We start from the raw sequence: 17,028 nt of genomic DNA, 5'->3' as shown, positions 1-17,028 counted from the left end.
GAATGAAATCCCTCCCCTTTTTTCCCCCCCCCCCCCCTTTAGCCTACTTAAGAATAGACCCCCCCAGCTAAGCAGCAATAAAATTATCATCTTATAATTAAGATGATCAGTATTAAATACTCTGGGCGCACGTGCCCTGGTAACCAAACACTATAGGCGCACCGTGCCCTGCTAATCAAACACTCTGGGCGCACCGTGCCCTGCTAAACACTCTGGGCGCACCGTGCCCTGGCAAACACTATGGGCGCACCGTGCCCTGGCAATCAAACACTATAGGCGCACCGTGCCCTGGCAATCAAACACTATGGGCGCACCATGCCCTGGGAATCAAATACTATGGGCGCACCATGCCCTGGGAATCAAATACTGTGGGCGCACCGTGCCCTGCCAAAACATTTTTGGCGCACCGTGCCCTGCCAAACATTTTTGGCGCACCGTGCCATGGGAATCAAATACTGTGGGTGCACCATGCCCTGGGAATCAAATACTGTGGGCACACCATGCCCTGGGAATCAAATACTCAAATACAGTGGGGTCACCCCCACACTACAAGGGTTAGCTGCTCGATTGTGTCTAGGGAGGAAAGATATTAAAAAAGTTATACTCCCCCAATCCTCAGAGCCAGCTTGTTCTTAGATCGGTCCTTCCAACCTTTCTCCCCCTCCACTGCAGCAGTCTAAGGATCCTTGAGTCATCACATCCTATACACCGTGTATAGGATGTGAGGACGCAGAGGGATATACCATCACTGCAGTGGAGGAAGAGACAGGCAGAAGGGAGCGCTTTCATAGCCGGCTGGCTCCGAGGTTCAGGCGAGTTTGTCTTTTTTTACTTTCTTCTCAAGACACAAATAAGCAGTTAACCCTTGCAATGCAGGGGCAGCCCCACTGCAGGGGTTATTATAAGTTTCGCCCAGAGTCCTTCTTTAAATCTGCACTTTATACGCTCTGCTTTTGGCACTTCCCTTTTTGCAAACCCAATTCCTGCTCAAGGATGACATTGCTGTCTATGCCCCCACGAGGAAGATTTCCTTTCACTTCCTGTCCAGACAATAGGAGGTCGGATAAAACAGGAAGTGAAGAAAAATCCCAACGGGCACAGAGGCACCAATAAATACAGAGCAGGAACTGCGTTTGCAAGGAAAGCCGAACGTATAAAAAGTCTGAATTTCGTTTTATTTACACCTTTGTGTTAGATTTCAGGAAGAAAGAGGATGGATCGGGGAAGTGAAAGCAAAGCACACATTGTTACACAACCGCTAAATGCATTTCCTCTCTCACAGGAAGACTGAAACAAAGAATAATAACACTACTACTGCCTAGAGGGACCAATCCCATGTACTGCTTCACAGAGAGGGAGAGGTAAAAGTAACAACAAACCCAAAATGTTTTTGCACATAAGCCCACCAAAGACGCTAACAAAGATTGTTTTTCCTCATCATGTCCCCAATTATTTATTTTTTTAAGCTAAACTCCAACTTTACCTTTTTTCCCCACTCTTGTAGCAAGTTCTCTCTTATTACTCTCAATTACCTGTAAACTTGCATCTCCACTATTTAACCCTGTGAAGCTGCAGCAGATATCTTAAGCCCGCCTTCATTTATTGTCTGAACGCTTTCAATCACCATCAGCCTCCTCTACTCCTAATCCATACGATCGTTGGCCTCTCTCTCTCTCACAGCTATTAGCTTTCCCTGCCATCTATCATTTTGTTCCAGAGCTTTATGTGAAAGAATGCATCCCTTACCTGCAACCAGCCAACTAATCAGCAGGGGTGGGCAACTCCTGCCCTCTAGCTGTGCTTTAACTACAAATCCCAACATGCCTTTCGGCTCTGGGAGTCATGTCTGATGGGCCTCATTCACACTGGAATCGGCCGGCATGTACAGCTCCGTGCACGGCCGTATCGGGCAGCTCCCGGGAAGGACAGGTGCTTCCTGTGATTAGTACGCAGCCACTGTCCTTCTCTATGGGAGTACGCGGCCATACGCCGCCCTACGCTCACCCCAAGTGCAGGTCCGTGCGGGTGCGTGTGTCCCGGCTCGGACGCAGACAGGATCCATCCGGTCAGCGTACTAGTACGGACACCCGCACCGATGTGCAGGGCCAGTGAGCGTAAGGCGGCGTACAGCCGCGTAGTCCCATAGAGAAGGACGGGGGCTGCGTACTAATCACATGCAGCACCTGTCCTTCCCGGGAGCTGCCCGATACGGCCCTGCACATGCCGGCCGATTCTCGTGTGAATGAGGCCTTAAGGCCGCGACACACTGCACGCGAAGCAGCGCGCCTTTGCGAGCAGTGTGTCATGTCACTTTCTTCTCGGCACCTCAGCTTGCGAGAGCTCGCAGAGCTGAGCGTGCCGAGATGAACAATTTTAACTTCAGCCAATCAGCTTGCGCGTATAAACCGGCGCGACGGGATGCGACGTCTGGCCGGTTGTTACAGACGAGCCGATTGGCTGAAGGTGCAGTCAAGAGCTCCGTGCCGGAGAGCTTTGCTTCGCTCTGCACGGCTTCGCATGCAGTGTGTCACGGCCTTCACTCTCATTCTTGCAAAGCCTCATGGGACTTGCAGTTCCACAACAGCTGGAGGGCCGGAGTTGCCCATCCCTGATCGGAAGGGTTCCTGGGAAAGTGTTCTTTCATAGAATTCTTTTGAAAACTATCCAAGGCAGGGTGCTGTGATTTTTGCAGGAGGCCTCTCCCACCAAAACTCAGCAGAGGGACCCGGTGATGACGTCACTGGGTCTCAAAAGAGGTATTTTCTTGAGAACAAAATTATTTGATTAAAACGTATGAATTGCTCGTTGATGGGGTGGCAAAGGTAAAGTATTCTATTTGTACACTACATTTCAGCTTTGGGTTTTTGTAGCCCAACACTTGGTATTCCTCAGTGACACTGCCCCGAAATAAAGTCACATGTCCGCGTACATTGTACCTACGCATCCCATCATGCCTTGTGCACAAAGCACACGTCTGCCCTATGTACTCCTCAGCTTTGAGCTGCCTGTTCCTGTTGATGTGTGACCAGGATTGCACACAGAGGTGGCTACGCTGGGGGTCCCTGCAAGGCAGCGTGGGCACCCTATAGACAAAAATGAAGGGGGAAGAGATATTTTTAATACCAAGTTTGAGGGCCGGTGCAGACCTGCGCGATATCACGCAAAACACAGATTCGCACTGAAGTCAATGGAGGCAGCTCACACCTTTGTGGTTTGTCGCGCGATAAGGTACAGGAGCAATTTTCGGCCGATTGTCGTGCGGTTTGGGTCCCATAGGCATCTCTATGCATTGAAAACCGCATGGTTTACAGTGAACAGTCACGCGAGCGAAAACAGCTCAGCATCTGAAACGCCTAGGTGTGAACCTAGCCTGAAGAAATGACAGACTGCAATGGAAAACTGACCTGGAACCCATATAGGAGATGAGATACAAAACCTTTTCCCTGCAACAAGAAACATTGTAACGCTTTCAGATATCATTGGCAACAATTTTGGTTTGCGTCCATATTCAGCCGCACAGTCCACTGAGGCTCCAGTAATGATGTGCACGGCATTACTCAGAGGCGGCTCACACAGAAATTTGATGTGGATTAAGGTTACACTGAGCCAGCCGGTCCTGCTGTGCTACACAGAGCTCCGGAATTGCAGCTGTTGCTTGCCCTGACCTCACACAAGCCATCTTGAGGTGACCAGGTGACCCCAGACAGTGACACAAGGACACAAGTGTGTTGGTCCGCAGCAGGGGAGTGAAGGAGGTTCAGATAGATTCCTATTATATTTAGCATTACAACACGAATCTACAGCTTCGAAGGGCATAGCTAGAACAAGACCATCAAGCAAACTGTTCCGCGTCATATTGCCTATTTTGGTGGTCCGATTCCATGTAACTGTTTTCAAACACAACAACAAAACTGTAATATATTGGGTTGCTGGGACTAGGTCAAGAATCACCCAAATCATCCCTCACAATCGGGCCAGATTGACAAATAAAATGGTGTACTTGGCCATCTGGTACCCTTGGTCTGAAAATTTCCTTCCACTTGGGTTTGATACACAAGTCCTGAATCTCTGACCGGTGCTGTGGCCATGCTCTTTACCGTTCCACCGGAACCTTAACCTACAACATTAAATAACAATTGAACATGTGTGAACAGGCAGGCCCTTTATCGCAGGCAATTTTGGCATTTGCTGGAATGAATGAACTCCTGCACATGAGTTATGTCCTTCGGGCATGGCCAATCAAGATAGCCCACTGAGAGAGGTTATGAAGACTTAGGCAAGCTGATAGAAACTCTCGCTGGAACCAACACAGGGCTGCGGGCATTTTGCTCACCCCCATGTGACAGTGCTGGGTGTTTGGGCATCCAAAACTGCCAGCAGCTCTATCACATGGAAGAGAGAGAAGCAAGTCACATGTTCCTCCATACCCAGAAGCACGGTTAACCTACCTGCATGTTTCTGGGTTGTGGCTACAATCACAGCATCAGGTGGAAACTTTGACATCCACAGCAGAATGGATAATGAAATGTGCACACAGTATTTTTTTCAATGCAGCACACCGTAACCATGCACTGTGGTGTGCTGTACACCCTAAACTCTACTGTACACCAGAAACTTAAATATTTGTAAAGGGTGAATTATCCTTTCACATGCAAAAGCAGCCATTTAAAAAAAGGGTTCTGTGGGTTCCTCCAGGGGTTGCTAGGATTACGGTTTACCTTGAGCTGTGACTGACTGAGCTTACATTTGATGGTGCCTGCATAGGTCCAGCTCCAATAGCAAAGCAAAGCCAGCAGCACAGTGCCAATCTTTTTAGCTGCCTGCAAGTTGGCACTAGGACCACTAGTGTAAGGGTGGCATTCTTCCCACTGACCCTCAAAGTAAGGGACATTCTGCCCACTGACCACCAACGTAAGGAACATTCATCCCACTGATCACCAACGTAGGGAGCATTCTTCCCACTGGCCACCAACGAAAGGGGCATTCTGCCCACTGACCACCAACGAAAGGGGCATTCTGCCCACTGACCACCAACGAAAGGGGCATTCTGCCCACCGACCACCAACGAAAGGGGCATTCTGCCCACCGACGAAAGGGGCATTCTGCCCACCGACGAAAGGGGCATTCTGCCCACTGACCACCAACGAAAGGGACATTCTGCCCACTGACCACCAACGTAAGGAGCATTCTTCCCACTGACCTCCAATGTAAGGAGCATTCTTCCCACTGACCACCAATGTAAGGAGCATTCTTCCCACTGACCACCAATGTAAGGAGCATTCTTCCCACTGACCACCAAAAATAATTGTAGAAGGGGGTTCTCTGAGACCTACCAATTATTTCAAGAGTCTTTCTGGGGTAACAAGGTTGAAAAAAGCTGCTTCAAAAGGAATTGTTTTGGTAAAAATCGTATCTCACAGCAGCTGTAAGAAAATAGTGTGACCATGAAGCCGTTGGTGGTTACTGACACTTCCTTCCTATTAGCAGCATGAGGATGTTGAGAGCTGCACATTCTGAGTCTGTGGGTGTATGATTTGAGGAAAGTCATTTAAATATCTCCTATCAACCAAGGAGAGTTCAGGAATAGGAGGCCACATGGGGACCAGAGGATAGCACAGGTGCATCCGGGTAAACAGGCTTCACGATCTCTTCTCAGAAATAGGAAATATTTAGCTTGTTTATCCAACCTGTCACAACCTGCATTCACACACTGAAATACTACCCTCCGCCTGTGCTACAAAGACAACACAACCCTGACATGATCGTCAGCAACACACAGCTGTCTCATTCAAGGCTTGCAAAGTCCAAGTCGCAAGATTCAGGGTCCATATGCGCTGTTGGGCTCGGTTGCTCAGCACAGGCCCAATGGACTGCTAGAGAATACATGGTCTCTGAAAGACCCAGTTCATGACACATGAAGGGTCCATTCCCACCATCTTTGTGGTAACATGCATGCTGCATGCTTTATCGCAACACGCAGTGGCCCACGTGAAATGCATTGGTGCAATGAGGTGCCATTCTTTCTGAATGCACATTGTAACTGACACACATTTTATGGTGTGCAACACGAGTTGTGGTGGGTAGTCATGAGGCAGGGCTTGGTGAGAACCCAGTTGGCCTGAGTTCACCCAAGCACGCTCAAAACTGTGACCACCACCACCCCTCCTCCAGACCCAGTCAGTTGCAGGGAAGTGCAATCCCTGCCCCGCAGCTATACTTTACAAAAGGGGCAAGGAATGCTTCACCACAACAGATTGGGTTTGGGGGGGTTCACAGTTTTGAGCAGGTTTGGTGCGCACCAAGCCCAGCCTCATCTCTAGTGGTGGGCTGCCAAAACATGACACGTTTCCCCTAATGGTCAGTGATGGGTATATGTGATCACCATCTGTTTGTGGATGGTCACGCACCATTTTTTGATAGCATACTGCACCACAGTGCACTTTATTACATAACTGTGCTTTGCATTGCAACATGGGTCCATTGGCAATGTCTGTTAGGATTCCATTCAAACGAACAGCACTGTATCACATGAAAGCATTACAAGTACATTGCCAGCCATTGCGGTAAAGTTCACGTTTGCATGTTGCAAGAGCGGGCAGGTATGACGGCAAGAGCGGGCAGGTATGACCGTAAGAGCGGGCAGGTATGACCGTAAGAGCGGGCAGGTATGACCGTAAGAGCGGGCAGGTATGACCGTAAGAGCGGGCAGGTATGACCGTAAGAGCGGGCAGGTATGACCGTAAGAGCGGGCAGGTATGACCGTAAGAGCGGGCAGGTATGACCATAAGAGCAGGCATGTATGACCGTAAGAGCGGGCAGGTATGACCGTAAGAGCGGGCAGGTATGACCATAAGAGCAGGCATGTATGACGGTAAGGGTGGGCAGACGAGCCTGGGGCTTATGGAAAGTTTGCCAAGAAGAAAGTTTCTTCTGTCATCTCTGCAGCATAGAGTTGAAGGTTTCTGATTGGTTGCTATGGGCAACAACACTTTTTCTTGTCAGCACACTTGAATAGATATAGCCATCTGTCATGAGCCTGGCAGTGAGGCCGACTGCAGCCGAGGGGAAGCTTGCCTTGGCAGAGATGCCGCCACTGCCAAAGTGCTCATTAGGCCGACTCTAGACAACTTCAACAGCCTTCAAATCGCTATGGAAACTGATGATACTAAACCGACTTCCTAAAAATCATAGAAAAAGACAAAGACGGTCACATTTGTTTTATCAAATAAAGCAAAAAAAATAAGAAAACTCCAGTTTTTGAATAACCAGTAATGAGCAAAAGGCAAACTAGGGCTGACCAGGGGCCACCAACAAGCCAGGACATGTCAGATACAAGGGAAAGGGCTGCTGGTTCTTGCGCTGGATCTCCGCTACAAATAACACACTTCAGTTACTCACACGCAATGATCTCTTTCTATGGAATCTATTTTTCGATGTTGTGATGGACTATGATGCCACCACATGCAGCATGCCAACGTTTCACCAACATAACAGGAGATGCATCTAAAAGACGGTTCTCAACCAGAGGGTGATCACCTATATACCCATCACTGACCACCGAGGGGAACATCATGCAGATCTGGAACACTAAAGGGCTTCACACGACGTCCGGATTGTGATCCGTGCGCTCCTGCACCCAAAGTGCATCCCAATGTATCCCTATGTGTTTTATGGGCTCTCGTGCGCAGTCCGTTCCGGACAGAGAAAATACTGCATGTCACATTTTGTCCGGTCCAGAAATGCACGAACGCGTCAAAAACGCGCCGAAAACGCACTGCACTGCAGCTATCATACTGACAGCCCCACTCCAGCAAAAAAAACGCGTCAAAAACGCACAGCATGCATAGCACCGCGTCTGCAGATCTGCACCGGATCTAGACCAGAAAGTCGTGTGAACAAGCCCTTAAAACACACACAGGCCGATCTTTTCTGTCTATTGTGACATCACACAATGACATTTGTTGTGTGAACTCCGCTCTACTGAATGTGAGATTTTCTTTTCAGCAGGGACCGGATGGAGTAGGCAGATGGTATTGTGCTGGCAGCGTCATACATCAAAAAGAAAAGGAGGCGATGCTGCGAATAACAATGCTGCAGAGTATGTGCGGGAAACGCGTACACTTGCTGGCACCCTCCTACATAAAAAAATAAATAGGATGATAAAGTTTATGCCCGGGTATATAAAAAGAGTTATATACATTGCCACCCTCATACCAGTACAAAAACATTCAATGTGAAGGAATTTGATGATAAGGAGTTTGCGTACGCAACATCTACGTGTGTTGGCGCCCTCGTATATCACAAAGTGAGAAAAAAAAGAATGTATAGCATGATCATGAAAAGGAAAAATCTACAAGCGCTGACAGGGGCGTCCCAAGGCCGGGTGTCACCCAGAGCGGAGGCCAGGTGACACCCCGCCGCGACGTCATTGCGCAAGTGTGTGACGTCGCCGTGCGCGATGATGTCATCATGCATGGTCATCTTATTGGCGCCATCTTGGTGATGGATGCCGGCAGAGAGAGGAGGGGGTCGTTCACCTGGCAGGATGAGGTATGCCGCTGGGTCCCCTTCCTCTCTCCCGACACTGTGGGGCTCTGGGTCCATGACCGAGTGTCCGACTTTTCAGTCATTTTGGTGTCACCCCTCCAAGGGTGGCACCCGGGTGCGGGCCCCCCTCCCTTGTGACGCCACTGAGCGCTGGCACCCTCAAACAAAATGCATTGTATTATGATAAAGATTTTGCACAGGCGTACAAACATATACAGGTGCTGGAACCCTCATATATTATAAAGAAAGGATAAAAACATCTACATGTGTGGGGACAGGATACATTTGGGAAATAAAAAGTGTATAGGATTAGGAGGTCAAAGATTATGTGTAAGAAACATCTCAGACATCTGAAGGAAACCAGTGTTGGCACCCTCATACATCATCATCGTAATAATAATAATAGATATACAATGAGGGGAATGTATCAAATCTGGAGCAAACTGAATCTGGAGCAGCTGTTGCATGGCAACCAATCAGCTTCTCTCTCTTTTTTTAAAATAACTGAATACACTGAAGAGAGAAGCTGATTGGTTGATTGGTTGCCGTGCTGCTCCACATTTTGATCAATTCCCACCCAATATTTTTACGTTTAGGCGAGCATCCTCGTTACATGAACACACGTTCTGTGATGATCAATATTATGTATTGGCAACATTGTATCCTCGTGTGATCTGCCAGCCCCTCCGAAGAGCTGATAACCCATCACCCTGTATAGTGTGCAGGAGAGACAGGTCAATAGATGGAGATTGGATCAGATCAATATATATGGAATAGATTAGCTAGATATACAACAGATGATAGATAGATTCGATATTGATCAGAAAAACAGGATCTATATTCGATATTGATCAGAAAGACAGGATCTATATTCGATATTGATCAGATAGACAGGATCTATATTCGATATTGATCAGATAGACAGGATCTATATTCGATATTGATCACATAGGCAGGATCTATATTCGATATTGATCACATAGGCAGGATCTATATTCGATATTGATCAGATAGGCAGGATCTATATTCGATATTGATCACATAGGCAGGATCTATATTTTATATTGATCAGAAAGACAGGATCTATATTCAATATTGATCAGAAAGACAGGATCTATATTTGATATTGATCAGATAGGCAGGATCTATATTCGATATTGATCAGAAAGACAGGATCTATATTCGATATTGATCAGAAAGACAGGATCTATATTCGATATTGATCAGAAAGACAGGATCTATATTCGATATTGATCAGATAGGCAGGATCTATATTCGATATTGATCAGATAGGCAGGATCTATATTCGATATTGATCAGATAGACAGGATCTATATTCGATATTGATCACATAGGCAGGATCTATATTCGATATTGATCACATAGGCAGGATCTATATTCGATATTGATCAGATAGGCAGGATCTATATTCGATATTGATCACATAGGCAGGATCTATATTTTATATTGATCAGAAAGACAGGATCTATATTCAATATTGATCAGAAAGACAGGATCTATATTTGATATTGATCAGATAGGCAGGATCTATATTCGATATTGATCAGAAAGACAGGATCTATATTCGATATTGATCAGAAAGACAGGATCTATATTCGATATTGATCAGATAGGCAGGATCTATATTCGATATTGATCAGATAGGCAGGATCTATATTCGATATTGATCAGATAGAAAGGATCTATATTAGATACTGATCAGATTGATATCTAATCCAATATATCTCTCGGAGTGATAGAAATGAGATAACTATATAGGGAATAGATTAGCTAGATGTTGATTGGAGTATATATAGGATATAGATTAGATATTGATTTGATGGGTATTGATAGGAGTGAGTTGCCGAGTTCCCATCCTCATCCCCGCACGCTGAGCCCCGGCAGTGTCACGTCCTCCGGAGACACACACGGACTCACCCCGACTCCTGAAAATGGTCATCCTCATCCTCGGTGCCCTCTTCTCCATTCCCTCTCACCGCTGACCAGGTCCATTTTGCCCATTGGACGGGTGACAGCATCTGCCAGGGACTGAATGCCATCCTGCTGCCGTTGATGGCTCCTTCTTGTGAGGTCTCCTCTCTCTCTCTCTGTGGGGTGACGGTTGGCACTCAGTCACATGACCGCCCCCGATGTCAGATGTTCCGGTGTGTCCCCGGGACGGGCAGACAGCAGAGGAGGAGGAGGAGGAGGAGGATGATGGCTCTGCTCTGTAGCTGGGAATCAGCTGTCTGGCATGTCTGTGCTCCCCCTCCCCCTACAGAATGTACTACTAATGCTCATAGCAGGGAGGATCGCAGCAGCCCACAGAGATCTGTACACTGACTGCAGCAGGTTCCCACCATTGAATCACAGCTCATCCCCATAGTTTAGGAATCTATAACACCCACATTATAATAATATATCGATCTTCTATCAGGATGATCTGCTCCTGATCACTGCCAATAATGCATTGGCAGCATGCAACACTTGCACCAAACCCTATGCAGAGCAGTATATATTTCTACGACAGCACTGCAAGGTTCACTTCCCAAAAAATGAAAAGAAAGACTTTAATCTGTTATAAATTGTTACAAAATACTAAATATATTGCAATGTGCAGCCCCTCCCCCCCCCTCTCTGGATTGCACTAAGCCCATAGAGGGGTATCTGGCTCCCACTCTTCAGCCTTTAGTGAATCAGCAGCAGCATAGCTTTGGACATCCCCCCCTCCCTGCAGATGTAATGGTTCAGTCCCAAATTGAAGGGGAATGAACAGAACAAAGTAATAGGAAAGCTGCAAAGTTCTGTGCACACAGCTGTTCAGGGCTGAGAGAGGGGAAGTGCACCCAGCTGCAGCCCCCTTCACCTCTTCATTGTAGGCAATCCTCCTCATTGTGCTTCCAGCCTCCAGGAGCCTTTGTTTCTGGATCACAATGGAAGGGACTGGGCCAGGCGGGAAAGGTGGAAGTGCGCAGGGCCAAAATCAGCCTCTTCCAGTTCTAAATATAGAGCAGATTTGTTCTGGGTCATTGGACAGAATCTTGGGGGTCACCCACACAAAACCTATTCAATTGAAGGGTTTTTTTAAAGGCACAGTCCACCCTGAAATATAATAAATGCACCAACAATGATCAAATATAACACTGGCATGTATTACTTTTTTCATTCAGGCCTGCAAAGCGTTGCAGCTGCGATCAGCGCCCTGCAGGTGCAGCACACAGGCTCCTGCATTGCTTACCCCCCTCCCCCCGGCCCCAGGTCCACATGGGGGTACACAACTTCTGGTATGGGGTTGGAAGAAGTAATGAATGAACTACAAGGGCAGCGGTGTCACCACCCTGCTGCTGGCATGCTCTGTTTAGTCCCTCTGCAGCGGCAGATGAGTGTTGTAGTATCTTCATTGATGGATTCTCCTGAATGGATCACATGACGTGCAGAGTTGGGCTAAATCCAATAAACAGAACGCTGCACCCTATAAGCACCCCGCAATTCAGATAAAGGTTTTTTTTTTTTATTTGGGGGGTGTTGCATGCGACCATGTTTCATGTTAAAGATGTGTGTGATATGAAACATGGTTTAAGGCCCCGTTCACTCCGGGGCGGTTTGGCCGTGCTGAACCACCGACATGAACGCAACCCCATACATTGGGGACCGTTCATACGACCGCGCGCGATCCGAACCGCCTGCCGCCCGAAATGCTCCCTGAGGCTGTATTCACACATAGCGTTTGCGGTCCGTGCGGGACGAAAAAGCGAATATTTTTAAATCTGCATGGATGCCGCTCATTTGCGGCTATTAGGCCCCGTTCACGCTGGGGCGGTTCGGCCGTGCGGATCTGCCGACATGAACGATTCCGTTCATTGCTACGGGGACCGTTCATGCGACCGCGCGGCTCAGCACGATCCGAACCGCCCACTGTCCGAACTGCTCCCTGCGCTATTTTTGCTGCGCCGATCGGTGCGGTTTCCATAGAGCTTTCAATGGAACCGCGCTGATTATCACGGTTTGGGGCGTTTTAAACTGCGTTTCAGCGCTAAAACGCAATAAAAAAAACTCCCAAAACCTCCCTTTTGAAACCAGCATGGTCCTCAACCGCCTTGGTGTGAACGGGCTCTAACATAGCTGCGAACGTGCAGAATCCACCGGATTATGGCGCTCGCACTATTTCGGGGGTTTCGTACCGTGCGGCCCCCCGCATTGGTGTGAACGATGTACATTGAAGTGCATTTAATTCCCTGTTTAGAGCGGCTCCGTTTCCGTACAGCCGAATACGCGCGGACAGCCGCTCAAGTGTGAAGGGAGCCTGACCCTATTTTTCCGTGCTGATCAGCACTGTTTCCATATAGATTCTAATGGAGCCGCGCCGATCAGTGCGGTTTGGGGCGTTTTTTATTGTTTTTCAGTGCTGAAACGCAATTATTAAGGCTCAAAACCGCCATTTTTAAATGCGTGGAAACCGCGCTGATCCCCAACCGCCCCTGGTGTGAACGGGGCCTTGGACTAAGCCTTTAATACCCAACTTCAGCCAAAGCTATTCATTAGCATTGGATAGCGTAGGGGAGAGTCTGGATCCCCGCACTTCACGACCCTTTGATATTGCTCTGCTAGAAGCAGGTGTTTTAGTAGCAGTTTGTGTCCATATTAGGGAGATTCCTTGCCACTTCCTGTTCCCCCGATGAGGCGTTACCAACCAGGAAGTAAGGAGAAAACCCCCTCCCCTGCTGTTGTAACCTATAAGTCAACAAATGGCTGACACAAGCATTTTTTTTTACATGCAGCTGCGGGGTGGGGATGCCCAGCCCACAGCTGATTGGGTGGGAAACCCGTGTAACCTCAGGTTCGGATCGGGTTTGGTCTGAATATCTGAGATCATCTCTAGTTTAAAGTGTATCAGAGATCTCGGCGTGGTCATGGTAGTGGGATGGGAGGGCTTTAAAGGCAGCTGAACATGGCTGACATCCTCACCATCAACCACACAATGCAGAATATCTGATACATAGGAAGCAATGAAGAATTGATCCGTCTGTCACATGATCATCATACGAAGAAACATTCATTGTTCTGATTATCTTTATTAGTTATAACGTTTCAGGTTCTGAGTGTTGCTGAGGAACACCAACAAGAAGAACTCAATGAATGAATCAAACATGGCTCCTCATGGTGTGAAGAATCTGATTTTCTGGAGTCACATGTGTTGTGTTTTGCTGGCTTTGACTCGTCGTTACGTCTTAATTCCCCCAAAGCCCAAATGACACGGCTGGTTTTCAGACACACAAACCCAGGGCCGGATTAGAGGAGAGAGGTAAGTGCAGGGGGGAGGGGAGGGGAGGGGGAGGGGGCTGCACACTGTTTACATGTGAAATCGGCAACATCGCCGATTTCACATGTAAACGAACAATCGGCTGCCTCACTCTACATTTAGCTCAGCTTGTACAAAGCAGGACTGAATGTAGAGAGGGCAACTTCCCCGCAAGGACACCGCTGCCGCCCCTCTGCGCCCTGCCGCCCCGAGGCCAGGCCTCGGTGGCCTTGTGGGGAATCCGGGACTGCACAAACCATGAAGCTGAAACTCACCGTGGGCTGGTCACAGCTTCCCGTGATCTGCTATTCCAGACGGCTTCCCATAGACTTCTATAGGGATCCATAGACATGACTCAGGGCCTCCATTGTACTCCCCATACAAGTGAACGGGGACGCAAGATGGAGCAACTGATTGGTGGAATTCTAATGGACTGCAAAAAAAATTCCGGTCCAAAAGGTTCGGACAACCAAAACCCACATCAAAATCTTACTACGGAGTGCCCAGAATACAAAATGTAATGCTTACGTTTTTCACTTACATTTGTGCCCCCCTAATGACCCCAAACTATCAGTTTCTGGACCAAGAGCTTGGGAACATTGGTCACGGAACCCGACCCAATTTAAGCTTTTCCTCCTTAAAGTGTATGTAAACCCAAAATCAAGCCCAAAGTTGGGGGTTTCCCTTCTTTACATCCGACTTCCCTTACGTGAGACCTGGTACAGAGCCTGCTGAGGGTGTTCCAGCATCACAAGCAGATGTGTTTCAGGACGACCTGACAATTGACAAAAGGGAGTGGGGTCTTTAATATTGTTAACATTTTCTTACCTTCCACCCTCTACCCGCCATGCCCTGCCCTCTACCCATCATGCCCCTGCCATGCCTGGCCCGCTACCGCTCAATGTCCTCGTCCTGCAGAGGAGATAGGAGGAGATGTCAGATGGAGACGTGACCCCTCGGCAAGGGCGAGTGCCACATGTGTATCTATTGTGGGCTCAAGGGGCAGCTGCTTCAGGCCCCACAACAATGACTGGGCCCGGGGCAAATGCCCCCTTTTTCCTGCATTAAAGACGGCCCCGGTGGGGTAGTACAGCAACGCAGTGATTTTAAAAATGGATTTTTCTCCATTCCAGGTCTTCCTGTTACATTCTGTCCATTGCAAAATCTACAAAAAGATCCAACAGGGGGAGTGAGGGCCTCTTCTATTGGCCAACGCAGGTGTGGAGATCCAGGAACTCAACTCAAGGGATCTCACTAATAGAGTCCCCAAGAGATATAAGAACTCATCAGGCTTCTTGTATATGAGAGGCATCAAAGAGGCTGCAGAGGATGTTCCAGCATCACAAGCACGTGTGTTCCGGGATCACAAGCAGGTATGTTCCAGGACCACAAGCAGGTGTGTTCAAGGACCACAAGCAGGTGTGTTCAAGGACCACAAGCAGGTGTGTTCCAGGACGACAAGCAGGTATGTTCCAGGACCACAAGCAGGTGTGTTCCAGGATCACAAGCAGGTGTGTTCCGGGATCACAAGCAGGTGTGTTCCGGGATCACAAGCAGGTATGTTCCAGGATCACAAGTACGTGTGTTCCGGGATCACAAGCAGGTGTGTTCCGGGATCACAAGCAGGTATGTTCCATGATCACAAGCAGGTATGTTCCAAGATCACAAGCAGGTAGCTTCCAGGATCACAAGCAGGTATGTTCCAGCATCACAAGCAGGTGTGTTCCATGATCACAAGCAGGTATGTTCCAAGATCACAAGCACGTGTGTTCCAGGATCACAAGCAGGTGTGTTCCAGGATCAAAAGCAGCTATGTTCCAGCATCACAAGCAGGTGTGTTCCATGATCACAAGCAGGTATGTTCCAGGATCACAAGCAGGTATGTTCCAGGATCACAAGCAGGTATGTTCCAGGATCACAAGCAGGTATGTTCCAGGATCACAAGCAGGTATGTTCCAGGATCACAAGCAGGTATGTTCCAGGATCACAAGCAGGTATGTTCCAGGATCACAAGCAGGTATGTTCCAGGATCACAAGCAGGTATGTTCCAGGATCACAAGCAGGTATGTTCCAGGATCACAAGCAGGTATGTTCCAGGATCACAAGCAGGTATGTTCCAGGATCACAAGCAGGTATGTTCCAGGATCACAAGCAGGTATGTTCCAGGATCACAAGCAGGTATGTTCCAGGATCACAAGCAGGTATGTTCCAGGATCACAAGCAGGTATGTTCCAGGATCACAAGCAGGTATGTTCCAGGATCACAAGCAGGTATGTTCCAGGATCACAAGCAGGTATGTTCCAGGATCACAAGCAGGTATGTTCCAGGATCACAAGCAGGTATGTTCCAGGATCACAAGCAGGTATGTTCCAGGATCACAAGCAGGTATGTTCTGGGATCACAAGCAGGCGTGTTCCGGGATCACAAGCAGGTGTGTTCCAGGATCACAAGCAGGCATGTTCCGGGATCACAAGCACGTGTGTTCCAGGATCACAAGCAGGTATGTTCCAGGATCACAAGCAGGTGTGTTCCAGGATCACAAGCAGGTATGTTCCAGGATCACAAGCAGGTATGTTCCAGGATCACTATACAATTAACAAAAGGGAACAGAAAGTAGTAAAAAAGGAGTCCATAATAGTGGGCTCACTCCAGTCAATATAGGAAATCCGTTGGCACATGTAAGTATAACTAACAACGGACGACCGAAATCAAGGCAGAATAATAACAATAAAAATAGTGGGGAACAACAAGGTAGTAAACTTTTGTCCCACAAAAAGAGAGGAATTAAATGTATGTACACCAACGCTAGAAGTCTGGCAAATAAAATAGAGGAGCTTGAAATTAGGTTAATTGAAGAGGACTTCGACATAGTGGGTATAGCGGAAACCTGGCTGGACAGCACGCATGACTGGGCTACTAATATAGAGGGGTATAACCTGTTTAGGAGGGACAGAGGGGGGAGAAGGGGGGGGGCGTTTGCATTTACGTAAAAAATAATCTAAATGTGCATATAAGGGACGATATCGCGTCAAATAATGGGGAAGACGTGGAAACCCTATGGCGGGAGCTAGATATGACGGACGCTAGCCGTAAACTTCTCGTGGGTATTTGCTATAAACCTCCAAATATAGGGGAAGAGGGAGAAGTCAATCTTCACTCACAGATAGGAATAGCTGGGAGAG

The 17,028-nt window shown here is 48.0% G+C and overlaps 1 protein-coding gene across 1 annotated transcript in view; it reads right to left on the bottom strand.

Annotated features, from left to right (window-relative positions):
* The window catches only part of TACC1 (transforming acidic coiled-coil containing protein 1), a 61,357-nt gene extending 50,734 nt beyond the window's left edge, over window positions 1–10,623 (bottom strand). Inside the window, exon 1 of the mRNA XM_018566654.1 lies at window positions 10,486–10,623. Within this exon, the coding sequence (XP_018422156.1) occupies window positions 10,486–10,607 (122 nt within the window). The 5' untranslated portion in view covers window positions 10,608–10,623. The remainder of the gene's footprint in view (window positions 1–10,485) is intronic.
* Between the last annotated feature and the right edge of the window lie 6,405 nt (window positions 10,624–17,028).

The sequence above is a fragment of the Nanorana parkeri genome, unplaced genomic scaffold, assembly GCF_000935625.1.
Source record: "Nanorana parkeri isolate BGI_ZX_2015 unplaced genomic scaffold, ASM93562v1 scaffold967, whole genome shotgun sequence".
Taxonomy (NCBI): domain Eukaryota; kingdom Metazoa; phylum Chordata; class Amphibia; order Anura; family Dicroglossidae; genus Nanorana; species Nanorana parkeri.
This window is presented reverse-complemented; position numbering and strand designations above follow the sequence as displayed.